General features: G+C 34.3%; 1 protein-coding gene across 1 annotated transcript in view; it reads left to right on the forward strand.

Annotated features, from left to right (window-relative positions):
• The window catches only part of ADAM28 (ADAM metallopeptidase domain 28), a 53,572-nt gene extending 46,459 nt beyond the window's left edge, over window positions 1-7,113 (forward strand). Inside the window, exons 19-24 of the mRNA XM_039876135.1 lie at window positions 1,718-1,826; window positions 2,751-2,829; window positions 3,482-3,547; window positions 4,044-4,109; window positions 4,990-5,052; window positions 5,609-7,113. Of these exons, the coding sequence (XP_039732069.1) occupies window positions 1,718-1,826; window positions 2,751-2,829; window positions 3,482-3,547; window positions 4,044-4,109; window positions 4,990-5,052; window positions 5,609-5,629 (404 nt within the window). The 3' untranslated portion in view covers window positions 5,630-7,113. The remainder of the gene's footprint in view (window positions 1-1,717; window positions 1,827-2,750; window positions 2,830-3,481; window positions 3,548-4,043; window positions 4,110-4,989; window positions 5,053-5,608) is intronic.
• Window positions 7,114-13,375: the final 6,262 nt, after the last annotated feature.

Raw genomic sequence — 13,375 nt, forward strand, 5'->3', positions numbered from 1 at the left:
ATTTTCATAGCAGCCTTGACTTAATGCATAAATATGACATCCTCATAAAACTCTCTAAAAATATGACAGATTATTTTTGTAGGTTTAATTCTGTTCTCTGACTTATCTCTATTTCTTTTGAGTTTGACTGTTCTGTTTTTTCACCCTGTCTCTTGTATTTCATTGTGCTGGTTCTCTTCAGGATTTGTGATCTTTCCTTGAATATGGAATTAGGTTGACTCGAATTAGCTCACGTAGTTTTTCTTTGCATGTTTGTGTGCTTATTGTACCTACCGATGCCTCTCCTGATGGGAGATCTGGCTGTGAGCTCTACCACTAGATAAGCACATCTCTTTACAGGCCTTCAGAGTGGGAAGAAGCCAGAGTGGGGATCCTCACCTTTAGTTGCCATGGTGAAGAGTACTTTGCCTGGAGGAAAGAGGTCTTCATGTCATTTACTTCCTGAAGAGAGTTGCTTTTCCTCTGTACTCATTCACTCCTTGATTTTCCCTTCTCTCTCTGATTTAGTATGGGTATCTGCAATTATCCTCTGTGTTGCTTCTCAGGCTCTTGCATGCCCCATTGCTTCTCAAGAGAAGTTCTCAGGGCTTTGTCCTGAGGCATGAGCAACTCTTGTTCTATATAAACAAGGGATGGGCATGGGCCTGAATGAACCATCTGTCCCAAGTTCAGATTATCTGTTGACTTCCCAAGAAAGAATAGCATCTACTTTTGATAATGGGACTTTTTTTTTTTTAATTAGTTGATTCTTCATTAGATTCCCAAGAAAGAATAACTTTTAATTCTGATGTTTGGAGCCATAATTTACTCTGTTTCTGTCTACCTAAATCCCTTTACTTTCTATATTTCTGCAATTCTCATAATTTTTATGGAGGGCGGAGAGTATTAAATATTTGAACTGCAGTTGTAATCTTACCTAGAATTCTACTTCTGATGTATCTACCTCTGTCTGCATGTATGTGTGTTTGCATTTGTGAACTTTTGTTGCATTTATACAAAAAATAATCTTATTATTGATTTGCTGATCTCTGTAATAATAGAGTGGAGCTCTTTGAATTGTTCTTCAAATTTGTGCCTCCTGGTTCCTGCAGTTTCTGATTATTTTAAGAAAATTGAATGTTTGAACTAGCAAAAGGTTGAAGTTACATTCATTACTTAGGTTAGTAGATAAAAGAAAAAACACTATATAGACCCAGGAAATTCATTCAAACCATTCTCCAATTCACAGGACCACATATTTTTTTTCTGCCCATATTAACTGCAATACAGAGCAATCATCAGAACATTCAGTTATGTCTCTTACTCATGTCTCAGTTCCTTGGAATATGATTTCAAACTTCAGTTTCTTTTTCCTTGTTTTATTTCAAGGCTGAATCTTTAAAATGTTTCACTACTCTTCTGCCATCCGCCTTACTTTATATTCTCTCTAATCTACCAGCCATTCATTTTCAATTATTATAAACATTATTCCTTCTCAGAATTCTCAGTGATATTTGCTTGAGATTTCTATACAGTTCCTCTTTATTTCCTCTATCTAAATAATATTACAATATTCATGAACAAAATGCATTTTTACTGGCTATTAGGGATTTTCTAGGGAATGCATGTTCTCTAGGGAAAGGACAGATGGAATTTGTAACAAATAAAGAAGGACTAGAGTGGTGTATATTTGTGAATTTCTCATATTCTCACTAGGCCTGGGCTCTCTTTGTTGCAGACTTCTCCATTGTGGTTGGGGTGCTGTTCCCTGTGGCAATCATATTTGTGGTGGTTGCTATAGTAATCAAGCACCAAAGCATCAGAGGGAAACAGAAGAAAGTCCAGAGGTAGGTTTTTATTTTGCTTTGGGGGCTTGTTGGCTTTTAATTTACTTTAAATTCAAGCACATGACCCAAATTTTCAAATTTAATTTTGGTTTACATCAAATAGTAATAAGTACAGATACATTTTTCTTGGACCAGAGACTGTATATCCCTTTTACTAGGAAATCCTTCACAGCAAGACATGTCTTTTGCTTCTGTTGATTACTGTATTTATAATTAATAATAAGATTAATAACTCATTATTAAAGATTTTGCATCGATTATGAGAATACAATATCTAACATTTATTGATCACTATCTTTATGGCGAGCACTATGATAAGTCTTTTTATATATATTATCTTATTTAATCTTCATGAGAACTTCATGAGATTATAAGTATTATTTCTATCTCATAGATAAAAAGATGTTATACATCAATTTTATAACAAACACACAAGGTCAGGCACTTCACATTTTACTGATGTGGAAACAAATTCGGACATGTTAATAAACATGTTCAAAGTCATACAGAGTAAGTGGTGGAGCCTTGATTTTCACCTAGATGGGTCAGTCTTTCAAACATGGTCTTGACACAGTATCATTCTTGCATGTTTTAAAGACTGACTTATTCACCCATGATGGGCAATTAATAAATATTAAATGAATAAAATAAATAATTAATCAAATGACCGAATTTAGATAAAAGTTGGATTAGACACCATCATTATTATAGGGCTCTGTAAGAGAATCAAAAAGAAAATCAATGGTGGTGATTATGAATTACAGGATATGGAAACCTGCAGAATGTTCTGTGGAACATATGAAAACCCAATCAATAGCCAAGGACGACACAGTGGGCAAAAGAAATAGGCAAACTTCTCTTGAGTTTCCTGCTCATGGTGGAGGAACTACTAAGTCAATTTGTATGCTACACTTTCACCAACAGGTCACTATCTACCACTGGCATCAGACCTTATCGACAGAAGAAGAAACCACAGACGGTGAAGGCTGTTCAACCCCAAGAGGTGAATCATAGTTTGTGCTGTGCTTGCTATGAACCCCAGTTTGTGATTCTCTCCCTCTCTTCTCCTGACCACCTATCTATCACTTCTACTCAGCAGTGTTTAATAAATTCACCTCACTAGTGAATATGTAGCAAGGATTGTGGGCTCCACAACTACAAATTCAGGAAGAAAGTTCTCCTTTGCCTTTTATTGAATGCAGAAGAGGCTCCCTAAAATGCAGAGGCTGCTTTGCTAGGGTTTACAAATTGCAAAGGGAATAAAGAAAAAAGGCAGATGTCAGATCTCTCTCTCTGGTGAGTCCTTCTTCCTTTTGGAAATGTCCCAGTGAAGATAGCAGTATGTATATATGTATGATAATATATGTAATATGTATAACCCCTCATGCTATGCTTGTGTTTTGCAAGGTTAGAAATTTTAGCAGAAGTTGATTAATGACAATGACATTGGTAAGAATGTGTTTGATGGAAATTTACCATTCTCTAATCTGGCCACAGCAAAAATGCAAGCAGCTAGCCCAAGAGATTTCCCATCTGGTCTATTATTGTCATCTTAGTTCTCATCTCCCCTATCTTGAAGGGTCTACCTGTTTGAAAATTGAACTTAGAAAATGGATAATTTCATTTTAAAATTAGGTTTGCTTTGTTCTTTTTAGATCAGTCAGATGAAGCTTCACGCACCTGATCTGCCAGTAGAGGGCAGTGAGCCTCCAGCTTCTTTTGTAAGTTAGCAACTTCTCTTAAGTATCACTTCTAATCTAACTTCATGGAAATGCTCATAAAAGACAACCCACAGTGCCCAATTATTTCTTCGGAAGAATGTTACAATCTGTGTGAATATTAATAAAAATATAGGTTCTTCTGCAAAACTTTTTAAAAACACAAAATGTGAGAACGTGTGTCTCCCCCTTATACTCCTACAGTTATCCCCTAAACCAGAATTACCAGGTCGATAAAGCTGATACCTCATCACAAGAAAAGTGCCAGTCTGCTTCACAGAGTGCCATCTTCATCATGTGTCTATTGGCACTGGACTTATGTCTGAATTGTCTGTGTATACCTAAATAAAAGTAACTGAACTTATGGGCTTAGACTCTTCTCATGGGTACAGTCCTAAATTCTCTATATCAGAAAATGATTTAAGCCTTTCTGTTAAGCACATGTGTTTTCAAGACCCCATCTTTGAATTATTATTATTATTTTTTTTACCTATTATAGCTAATTACAAAGCCAGATTTTCCACCACCACCAATTCCTACATCTCTATCATCTTCCTCTTTCCTTGTAAGTATCAGATGGTCACTGGTGATTTTTTAAATGTCTCTTATGCCCAAGGCAAATATTGTCTCTAAATCTATGGGTTTGTTATCAAGATTTGTGCTCTCTAGGACAACCTGAGATGTCATAGCACATAGATATATTTGGGAAAGTAAAGCCTACTTAATATCTATAATTTATTATGGGTATTTATTATTATTAAAAGTAGTCCTGTTATATAATTATTAAGAAATGAAATGTAGTTCTACTATAGAGGGCAAACTATCTCCTTCAAAGGATAGTTTCTAGATGGTGACTGGAGGATATAAAATTTTATTATAAGTTATATTTTACTTTCTTATTTGTTGTAGATAGAATAAGGCCTGTATTAGTCACAGTTTTCTATAGAGGGTAGGACATGAAGAATAGACAACATATAGGTAAACCTGAGATAAAAATCAGGTACATATGAAGTAAAAGGTAGAATTCATTCACTCAAGTAGTTACTGAGTATATTTTCTCATACTTGGTACTCTGTTGTGGGTAAATGAAAGAACTAAAATTTAAGGGTTTTTTTTTTTCAAGAATATTTACAATTTTAGTGGGAAAACCAGTCATATACATATGAAGCACTTAATTCCTCATAAATTATTTGTGTGTCAAAGCCGGTAAAACCAATGAGAAGAATATGGTGAAGGGTAATGAATGAATGGGATTGGAGTGGTTAAAGCAGGAGAAAGATCCATTGACTAAGTAGTTGAAATTTAAATTGGACCCTGAAATTTGTGTGTTATTTAAATGAGTGACAAAGAGGTAAAGAATGATTTAAATAAGCAAATCAGTATAGCTAAGATGGGAAATACGTAGCATTTCTAATGACTTACCATTATTTTTGTCCTTAATATAGCATAAAGACTCAAAAGTATTTCTTTCTACTGCTTTTAAGGATAAGCCAATGTCTACACCTAAGGTAAGAGATCCATGAGATGCATAGCCAAACTATTATAATCTTGTAGCATGCCTAATGTCAAGGAGAGAAGTTCTATGTTTTCCTAGGAGATGTTCACTAATAGCACTGGTGCAGTTTTGTAGAATGGATACTAACATGTCTTCCTTCTGAGTTGGCCAATAACCAAAGGGAACAAGATGGAAGGATCTTAGCAAAAAAAGTGATGATAATTGAAACATTCTCAATTTTCTCAGAAATACTCACCAAGGATATGAAATGGAAGAAGATACATACAAAACAATTACTAAGTATCTCATAACTCTTCTCTTGATTCCCCATCCTCTTCATATTATGCTAATTAGCCAGATGGATATTTAGATCACAGTGTAGTGTTTTGCTCACCTTCTTTCCCTGCACATCCATGTTTTCACTCCTTCACTGTGATGTATCAAATAATCTATAAACTAGGAACTGTGACTATAGAGAATTGATTTTAATTTCTCAATATTTCAAAGTTATGAGATACATAAATTTTTAGGAAACGTTGATGATCATTCAAGAGTTTTGTCTTTTTTAGGACTCCAATCCAAATGTCTGAAGCAACAGCTAAGCAAGGATTGGTGGGTAAATGATCAAGTTGGAAGACTGGATGATCTGGATGGAAGAAAAATATACAAACTTTCTCACTGCTATTGGTCTTGATACCCAAAGAGGTCAACATTTCTTGATTCGTGTTACATTTTGAAAGATAAACAAAAATTTTCAAGAGATACGTATTCTTGAGAATCTTTGTCTGAATTTAAATTTCTATTCTCCCTACTCAGGAGAAGGAAGATGACTCTAAAGATACAGCTATGAAGCTGAAATCTCGAATTAAGTGACTTTTTTAGACACTCCTCCCCCCCTTTTTTTTTTACTGTAATGTTGACTAATAGTTGTTCAAATATTTTGAATGCCTTGATTTTCTCATTTGGTAGGAATTAATTTACTCTCTAATCAAAATAAAATAAAACAATAAAACAAAACAAAAACAAGAAATCACAGGAAAGTGGGACAGATGAGAGGAAATTATACATTCATCATTAGAAAACTAACAACAACTTGCTTGTTTTAACTATTAGCCTGTCAAAATAGAGCCCTCAGTAAGAATATTATACAAACATTTTTGACTTATATAATATCTCTTTCCTACACTATCTTCTTTAATCCTTATTAGCTGTGCTATTTGAGGTTTACTACAATGGAATAAAATTTATTATTAATTAAAATTTTTTGTTAGAAATTTGTGAAATTCAGTTACTGACAAGGCTAAAGTGAATTTCATTTTCTAAGTAGAGAATGTTTTAGTTAAATTTTTTAAAAATCAGAGATTGTAAACTGGTGACCTGCAGAACAAGTCTGGACTGCAGGTTTATTTTATTAGACATGAATGATTTTGGCCATAAAGTATTGTAACATGTTTTGAATTTTTTGCCAATATTTTAAAATTGGGACATTTTGCATAAACATCTAGATTTCCAGCTTTTTAAAAGTAATCAAACTGGATTACTGGAATCACATTGCTCATAGCAACCATCAGCTTGGTTGGCTGGTGGTAAAACAAACATCGTTGATCGTCCACCAAATAACCCTCTTCTTCTCTGCTTTCAAACCCTCTATTTGTTCCATTGTCCATACTTCAAAAAGGAGACTCCTAATACCTCCTCAAGGGTAAATTTCCATAACTCTACATCAACATAATAATCTCGTGTCCCTTACCAGTTGTTAATTTGGAGGTGAGTATATGCTCCTCTGCCCTTTTTGTCAATGAGACAAGAAAAGAGATATGCTGGGGGAATTTCTAGGAAAGATATCCTCATCCCTTCTTCTGGATGTTGGCATCTGGATAGTCTATCTCTAATTGTTGCAATTATGAGGTCAAGGCTGATATTCTGAGTAAGGTAGAGCAGAAAAATGAAAAGAAAAAAAAACCTGTTTTTAATGATGTCATTGAACTGGTAGATTAGTAAATGTTAGAGTCACCCCACACTTTGTTGGGACCTCCTGTTATATAATTAATAAAATTTCTAATTGTTTAAGACATTTCAAGTTGTATTTTTCTCTTACTACTTGTAACAGAAGTCATCCCAATTCATAAATAGCTACTTCCATTATTAGAACACATACTTTTCAATTCATCATCACTGCTATATATATATATTTTTTTGTACTTGATTTGTTTTACATTTGCAACAAGGACCTGGCCCTGCAGGCCATTTTTTCAACATGAAGGATTTGCCCACAAGAAGTTCATTGGGGCCTTGCAGTGTGAATTTCTAGATAAGCTCATTTTGGCCTCTAAAGTGAAACTCAATCCCAAGCAAACCCTGTATCCACCCATCAAATCATTCTCACGGTGCTATCTTTTCTTTCCATGTGGGAATTTACTCAAGAATACATTTAAAATATAACGTTATCTTCAGTGTGAGGTTTCAGAAGACCCTGACAGACCTAGCAATAAATCCCTATTTTCAGTAAGGCCATAATCTTACTTGTGATCAAACTATAGATCTTTGCTGTTTTTTTGTTTGTTTGTTTGTTTGTTTGTTTTGTCTTTTTAATATTGATGGAATGGAAATCTTGAACCTGTAAATCTTCGATTAGCCATTTGCATAACTTGAGCTAGAAGTAAAACCTATGCTCTCAAGAAGTGGCATCTGAACATTCCTGTGGATTCTGAAATAATGACAGTAGATTCTTGAGGCGTAGGCACTATAGGTCCCTTATGGAGACAGATGATTGAAGGACAATGACGAGAAAACCATTCTTTTATCCTCACTTTGAACCAAAGCCCTACGTTTCCTATTGGGCTGAACTATAGAACAATTTAGACACTTTAAAGCAAAGACTTTGATTACACAGTCCTGTTTCCAAACTAAATTTGCAGCTAACTTTAAGGGAATTCCACTGATATTAAATTTAACCACCTCAGTTATGCCACCAAGCCTATTTTTATAATTAGTTATTTTTGCCTTCTCTACTATTTTTTTTAATAGATTAAATTGTGGTCTTTTCCATGTACTCTATAGTGAACCATAGGGTTTCTCTAAATATTCCTTAGCACTTCACCCAGTTACTGCTTTTTTATGAGTTTTGGGAATGCTTCTAATTTCCTATGAAATAATGAAGTATACATGAAAAAGAAAGCAAATTTTAGTTGCAATCAAAAGTTATGGAAAGGGTGGAGCTATGTTACTATTTAAGTTGGTAATAATGATACCTGTGTAGCAAAAAATTGAGAGTGGCCTCTGACCAACAGCCAGCAAAGAACCAAGCACTTCGGTCCAACAGCCCTTCAGAACCTAATCTTGCCAATGACCATTGAATGAGCTTGAAAACAGCTCTCGACCCAATGGGATCTTGACTGACACCTTGTGAGAGAAACTGAAGCAGCAGACTCAGCTAAGTTTTGCCTAGATTCTACAAACACAGAAACTGTGAGGTAATAACTTTGTATTCTTTTAAGCTGCTATGGTTTGGGGGAAATTTTTTATGTGACAATAGTAACTCCTATAAGGAGCATAAAGAGCAAATGTTTCAAATATTCCAGACAGGTTTACATAGAATTAACCACTGTATTTAAACAGGACCTCCATTATCTCAATTTTTTCCCCTTTCTTTGTCTCTCTATATTCTCATTCATTCTTCTCTCTTTTATAGTGGCACTGATTAATTGCTTGACATCTCTGATATCCACTCTTCTCAAACATGTTCTCTCCCCTTTCTTTACACATTTTTGAAGAATTTCTTAAACTTATCTTCCCAATTTTTGATTTCGTGTTCAATAGTGTCGATCCTCCTTTTCACTAATTTTAAGGCATTTTATAATTGTTTCTCATATTTGCTTAATATTCTCTTTTTTCCTATGTCACATTAGTTTTATAAAGGCTTGTCAATTAACTGTTTTTGCTTTCTGTTTCCACAATTTTACTTCTAAATTTAAATTAAAAAATATATAAAAAATTTTGTCTAAACTTTATTAATTTGTCTAAAAAAAGTAACTGTTTTTCCAAAGTACATTCTTCCTCAGCCATTCGAGCACTGTGCTTCCAGTCTTTCACAAACACAGTTGTTTCATAGGTATTACATTGCTATTTTCCAGTTGGCTCACTTTTGTGTTTTAAAATTTTATACTGATCTGTAAAATACTCTCTATTTCATATCTTCGATGTTAGAGTCTATCCCTTAATCTAAAGAACTTTAGTAAACTAGCTAGCATTCTGAGTGCAATATGGGTATAGGTGAGGCCATGAGCAAATCTTGCATATTCTTTTCTGCCCAGATTCTTTTTTGTTTTTTTTCTTAGCAAAAGCCATCTACCAGGGCCAGACTGGGAGCAACACAGTCCTATTGGTGATCCTGAGATCTATCTCCTCAAGAAAACTCTTGATTCATTAAGAGGAAAGCCTATACCAACAAAACCTGCAATCACTTGGCACATCTGCTTTTGAATTCCCCTAGTCTCTTCTGCTGCTTCCATAAAAAGACTTTTCCTTGCCAATGACAACTTTAGTCTTTGCTTAGCAACTCACCTGGATGGTTTGCTATACTCAACACTAATATGCTATTACTATGACAAGTCAGTAACATTGTTATGGAAACTAAAGCTCTAAGCAGAAGAAAATTATGTGAAGTCATCTCCATGTTAAAATTTAACTCTTTTCTCTCACCTATTGCCAAAGTCCATATTCTTTTTTAAAAATAATTTTTAAAATTGTGGTATGAACACAGCATGAGATCTATTTTTTAACAGATTTTTAAGTGCACACATGGTATTATTAACTATAGGCACAATATGTGCAGCGGGTCTTAGTTGTCTTACATAACTGAAATTTTATACCTGTTGATTAACAACTCCCCACTTTCCCCTCCCAGTCTGTGGTAACCATACAATTCTATGTTTTGATTCCATGAGTTTGACTATTTTAGATACCTCATATAAATGAAATCATGCAATATTTATCCTTCTGTGATTGACTTATTTCACTTAGCATAATATCCTCCAAGTTCACCCATGTTGTTGCATGTAACAGGACTTCCTTTCTTTGTAAAGACTGAATAATATTCTATTTTATATATAGACCACAATTTTTAAAATCCATTAATCTTTCCATGGACATTTGTATTGTTTCCACATTTGGTGTATTATGAATAATGCTGCAATGAACACAAGGTTGTAGATATTTCCTCAAGATCCTGATTTCAGTTCTTTTGGGTAAATATCCAGAGATAGAATTGTTAGATCATATGGTAGTTCTATTTTTAATTTTTTAAAGAACCTCCATATTGTTTTCCATAATGGCTGCACCAATTTACATTCCTACCAACAATGCACAGGGGTTCTCTATTCTCCCCACCATTGTCAACACTTATTACCTCTGATCTTTTTTATAACAGCCAACCAAAGGGGTGTGAGGTGATATCTCACTGTGATTTTGATTTGCATTTCCCTGATGATTAGCGACCTGGAGCACTTTTTTGTGTACCTGTTAGCATTTGTATGTCTTCTTTGGGAAAATGTCTATTTAGGTACTTTGCCCACTTTAATATGCATAACAAAAATTAACCATTTTAACTAATTTCAAGTTTATAATTCAGTGGCATTAAGTATATTCACCACACTACATAGCCATCACTACTATCCATCATTTTGAATTTGTTCATCACCCAGAAACTCTGTATTCATTAACTTTCCATTCCTCCTTCCCTCAGGCCTAATATCACTTTAATCTATTTCTTTTCTGCTGAAAACATCTGGAGACAATTTCTGGGACTCAACATTCTCATTGCTCATATTAACATTTTTTTATCTTTGCTCTTTTTGTAGTCAAATAATAACATTTTTTATATTTTGTTTTAATTTGTACTTCTTTGATGACAAATATATTTTTAATTGATAATTTTACTGATTTTATTCCTAGTAATTTAAAACCTGGTTTTAAATCAGAGTTAATGCTATACCCTTCTTAGCAAGAACCATATCAATAAGGTAGCTTTCTTGCCGTTTAAAGCACCGCATCAGTTCAGTGTTGAAATCCTTGGTGTGCAACTCTGATGGGAATAACAACAAAAGGAAGTTCAGAAATTTATCTAAGTAAAAACCAAGGTGATGACAATATGACTATAGATAATGGTTTCCTTCTGATGTTTCAACACTTTCTGAGAATGATGGTCTCAACCTCTGAATTGTAAAAATTGTTGCATTTATCATAGGGAATGCTCCTGATTCACAGGCCAAGTGTTATGACTTGGCACATAGTGTTTTTCCTTTGTAAATCAACGTGTGTCACCAATTTGGCTTTCTAAACTCTTTAACTGCTATAAAATAGCTCACTGAGATTTGTGAGTCTTTTGGGACTTATTGTAACTATAATTGCAAGTGGAACAGTCTACAGAGCCCAGTTCCAGGCAGAAACTCTTTTAGTCCTGCTTGTCAATGGCAAGGCTGAGCAGATCCAGCAGAAAGCTAAAGTGTCAGGTAAGGGAACCAAGGAAAGTCAAGAGAAAATTTAATAGAAATGTACAGAAGAGAATAAGAGAGAGTAAAATGAATGAATGAATGAATGAATGAGTGAATAAACATTATATGGAGGAGGAAGACAGCACACAGGAATAAAAGCAGAGACAGTCTCCCTGGCTCCGCCAAGAACTAGCTTTTAGACTTAGTAAATAATTTAAACTATTTAGGCATCTTTAAATTTTCTCATCTAGGAAATGCAATTAGTTCATGACTTGTCAATTTTCAAAGAAAGTTTTCTAAGAAATGTGTGAAGGCGGTATGAAAGTATAAAAAGAAAAAGAGAAAAGGAGAAAGTTGGCCATGGTTTAGAAAGGGAGATAATGAACTCCTGTCAATGATCTAGCCACAGGTTGACTCTGTCCTTAGGTGTATCAGAGGCGAGACCCCTTTCTATACAGGCTATTTCACACTTCCTAGAGCAGAAAGGAGGGCAAAGTTACTTATTATTTGTATGTATTTCATGGTGAGTCTCCATTTTTCTTGCTGTTTTATTCTGCCTCTGAAGTGTTTTAGAATTTATCTTTACATCTCTATTCAGATTCTTCCTTTTATGTTAAGTCTAAGTCTAAATCTCAACCAGAACTTCTGGGTTAAATCAAACACTGTCCTAGATATGAGGCTGCCCTGTGCAGTGACCCTGAATTGATATTTTGGAGAGATCAACAAGCACCGAAGCCACAAAACTTTTAGAAAAAATTAAACTACAACCGATTATAAATTTGATTTATTTTTAAAAATCAGAATCTTATCTCATAATAATACGGTTTATATCTGTAGCATGCACTGATTTATACAAGATTGTGTGCGTGTTTGTGTATAATTTAACTTAATCTTTCTAATAATTCTATGTGAAGAATCATTGTCCTCATTTTACAAATGAGAAAACCGAGATAAAAAAATGAGAATAGGTGATTTTTTCTAGGACACACAGCTAGTAGGTGTTGGAATAGGGACACCAACCCAAGTATTCTAAATCCAAGTTTTTAGTTTCTTGTCCACAACCACACTGACTGCAGCAAAATATTTGACACAGAAAGGCACATTCAATATTACAGTATTCAGTTCCATTTTATCTCCAGCTACAATTTCTTTAATATAATGTTACCAGTGAAAATTTGTCTCATGTTGCAGTCGAATTGTATGCCCTTTGCCTGTTCACTCTTGAAAATCACTTTTGACTTTTTTCCCCACCCTTGTGATTAGTGATTAGTACAGAGCCTGAAAACTGATATTTTCTCAGAAAGTCTTTGTTTAACAAAAGTGTTACATCAAGATTCTGAATTCATGGATTATGCAATTTACACTTATCTGGTTGTTTTTCTTCGGTTCTTTAATTCAAACATTTACGAAATCCCCATTTAGTGTGTTCACTCTGGGGATATAAATACTAACCTCTTCTCCTGCTATCCAGGGACTCACGGGCTCATTCTAAAGACTTACATGAATAAATATAGAAATAAAATAATCACTAGAAGAGAGATAAATCACTAAAATACCAGCAAAGGGAACACAGGGGAAATGTTTATAAGGGGAAGGCATGAGAAGTGTCTCAGGGAGGTATTATTTAAATCCCAAATTATAGGTGGTTTATCAGGCTAGTAAAATAAGAAGAGAAAAAGGGCATTCTGAGGGAGATAATGAGTTTCAACAATAGCCCAGATAAAGTCATAATACATTAGGTTTATTTAGGCTAGACTGAACTAAAACATTGTATTTATTTATTTTTAATGAGTCCCTTTATATATTTATATGTACCACCCTTCATTAAACATGCACACACATATG

This window comes from Pteropus medius, unplaced genomic scaffold (genome assembly GCF_902729225.1).
Source record: "Pteropus medius unplaced genomic scaffold, Ma_sr-lr_union100, whole genome shotgun sequence".
Classification (NCBI taxonomy): Eukaryota; Metazoa; Chordata; class Mammalia; order Chiroptera; family Pteropodidae; genus Pteropus; species Pteropus medius.